The 2,203-nt window shown below is 65.7% G+C and overlaps 1 protein-coding gene across 1 annotated transcript in view; it reads right to left on the bottom strand.

Moving 5' to 3' along the window:
• Positions 1-969: 969 nt before the first annotated feature.
• LOC118571893 (nuclear factor 1 C-type-like) overlaps positions 970-2,203 on the bottom strand; it is a 15,964-nt gene continuing 14,730 nt past the window's right edge. Inside the window, exon 5 of the mRNA XM_036171230.1 lies at positions 970-1,797. Within this exon, the coding sequence (XP_036027123.1) occupies positions 970-1,797 (828 nt within the window). The remainder of the gene's footprint in view (positions 1,798-2,203) is intronic.

Raw genomic sequence — 2,203 nt, 5'->3', positions numbered from 1 at the left:
GCTTACCATACAGGTTTCTGTAGTGCTAGGGATTGAACATGGGCGTCCCAGGGTCCACTCTCCAGGGTGGGTTGGCCAGTGTTTGTGGGCGCTCCTCACGTGTTCGCTATTGTTGGCGTCTTGGTCACCTCCCGTGGTGTGGTTGTCGACCAGGTGACCTGCTCTGTCCCTGGCATCCCTGGGCGCCGCCACCCCGGCCATTGGTCCAGTCTTGTAAGAACGCAATGGACACTGGCCGGGGGCCATGCTTGGCCAAATGTCTCCTTCACAAGGTGGCCACCGGCTGTGCAAGGCCCCTCACCTGTCAACCCAGGAGGCTGAGGCAGGAGGGTCAGGAGTTCAAGGTCATCTTCAGCTACAAAATGAGTTCAAGGCCAGCCTGGGCTACAGAGTGAGCTCCAGGAAAGGCTCCAAAACAACACAGAGAAACCCTGTCTCAAGAAAAAAGAAAAAAAGAAATGTGAAGTTGAAGTGAGACTTCCCTGTGCCTCAGTTTCCCCATATATGAAATGGGTAGCCTAGACATCAAGCTAAGATTGGGTCTTGGCTGCTGGGACCCCAGGTGGCCTGGGGCACCCCGCTTGCCCTTCAGCAAGCAGTAGCATCACAGTCTAGCTGGGGTCCTGCAGGGCACCTTCCCTGAGGACCCCCCACCCTGCTCCCCTCCTCCCGGCTGGAACTGACCGAGCTTGGGGGCACTAGTGTGGTGTCGGGGCAGCCAAGGGCACAGGTGGCATGTGGGAGGCAGATGGGTGCAGGGGGCCAGCTGGAGGCACACGTGGGATATAGAGGGTAGATGGGGTGTGAGGGGAGCCGGGGTGGGGTGGGTTGTGGGGGGCAGAAGAGATATGGAGGGCAGCCCAGGACACAGATGGGGTGTGGGGGACAGATAGGGTGTGGGGTACTGTGTGGCACAGATGGACTGGGGTGTGGACAGGGAAGGGGGTGTAGCTGGGGGCACAGGAGGGGCTAGGGGGCAGCTGGGGCACAGGTGGGGTGTGTGGGGCAGCTGGGGGCACAGGTGGGGTGTGGGGGGCAGCTGGGGCACAGGTGGGGTGTGGGGGGCAGCTGGGGCACAGGTGGGGTGTGGGGGGCAGCTGGGGCACAGGTGGAGTGTGGGGTGTAGCTGGGGGCACAGGTGGGGTGTGGGGGGCAGCTGGGGCACAGGTGGAGTGTAGCTGGGGGCACAGGTGGGGCGTGGGGGGCGTCCGGGGCACAGGTGGGGTGTGGGGGGCAGCTGGGGCACAGGTGGGGCGTGGGGGGCGTCCAGGGCACAGGTGGGGCGTGGGGGGCGTCCGGGGCACAGGTGGGGGTGGGGGGGGGGTGGGGTGTGGGGGGCAGCTGGGGCACAGGTGGGGTGTGGGGGGCAGCTGGGGCACAGAAGGGGTGTGGGGGGCGTCCGGGGCACAGGTGGGGTGGGGGCCGCTGCGATTCAGCCCCATCTGCCCTGGACCGGGTTGCCACGTCCCTGGAACCTGAGCGCAGATGGACGGGTTTCGGGGGAGGGGACTCGGGTCCGCGGGCCACAGTTTGTTTGTTTGTTTGCTGTCGGCGATTCTTTGAAAGTTGGATGCGGCGGCGGGGAGGGAGCGGGGGCGGGCGGGAGGCGGCGCGGGGCGGGGAGGACGGCGGAGGGAGGAGCGGGAGGAGCCGCTGCAAAAATGACTCAGTAAGTTCGGCGGCCGCTCGGCCTCTGCGCCTCCGGTGCCAGCGCCCCGGGATGTATTCCTCCCCGCTCTGCCTGACCCAGGTACGCACCCCGCGCCCGCCTGGCCCCGGCCCGCACCCCGACTCCACCTGGAACCGCAATTTTGCAGATCGGAACCTCCCCTCCGCAGCGGGGGTGGGAAATAAAAAAGGCGCGCGTCCTCCTTACCCACCCCCTTCCAGGCCAGGGTGTTCCTGGCATGGACCTGAGGTGCGGGCAGCTCTTGAGATCGCGGATCCCTCCCGGTGTAGCGTGGCTGCGCACTTGGAACCCCGTGTTCTGGACCCCCACTTTGATTTGAATTGGCTAACTGTTCTTGGGACTCTCCCATCCCTTCCCTGCTGGCTGGACGTGTGGGGGGAGCTGGTGTCCTCCCCACAGCCCTCACCCTTTGCCCCCGGGAAGCCTGGGGTCTGCGGTGCCGCAGGGAACCCCCAGATCTGTCCCACCGGTGGGTGGGGGGCTCCCTGCGGGCACCCGCTCAGTTTCTCCATT

The sequence above is a fragment of the Onychomys torridus genome, chromosome 21 (assembly GCF_903995425.1).
Source record: "Onychomys torridus chromosome 21, mOncTor1.1, whole genome shotgun sequence".
Taxonomy (NCBI): Eukaryota; Metazoa; Chordata; class Mammalia; order Rodentia; family Cricetidae; genus Onychomys; species Onychomys torridus.
The sequence above is the reverse complement of the archived record's forward strand: the minus strand, read 5'-3'. Positions and strand labels throughout refer to the sequence as shown.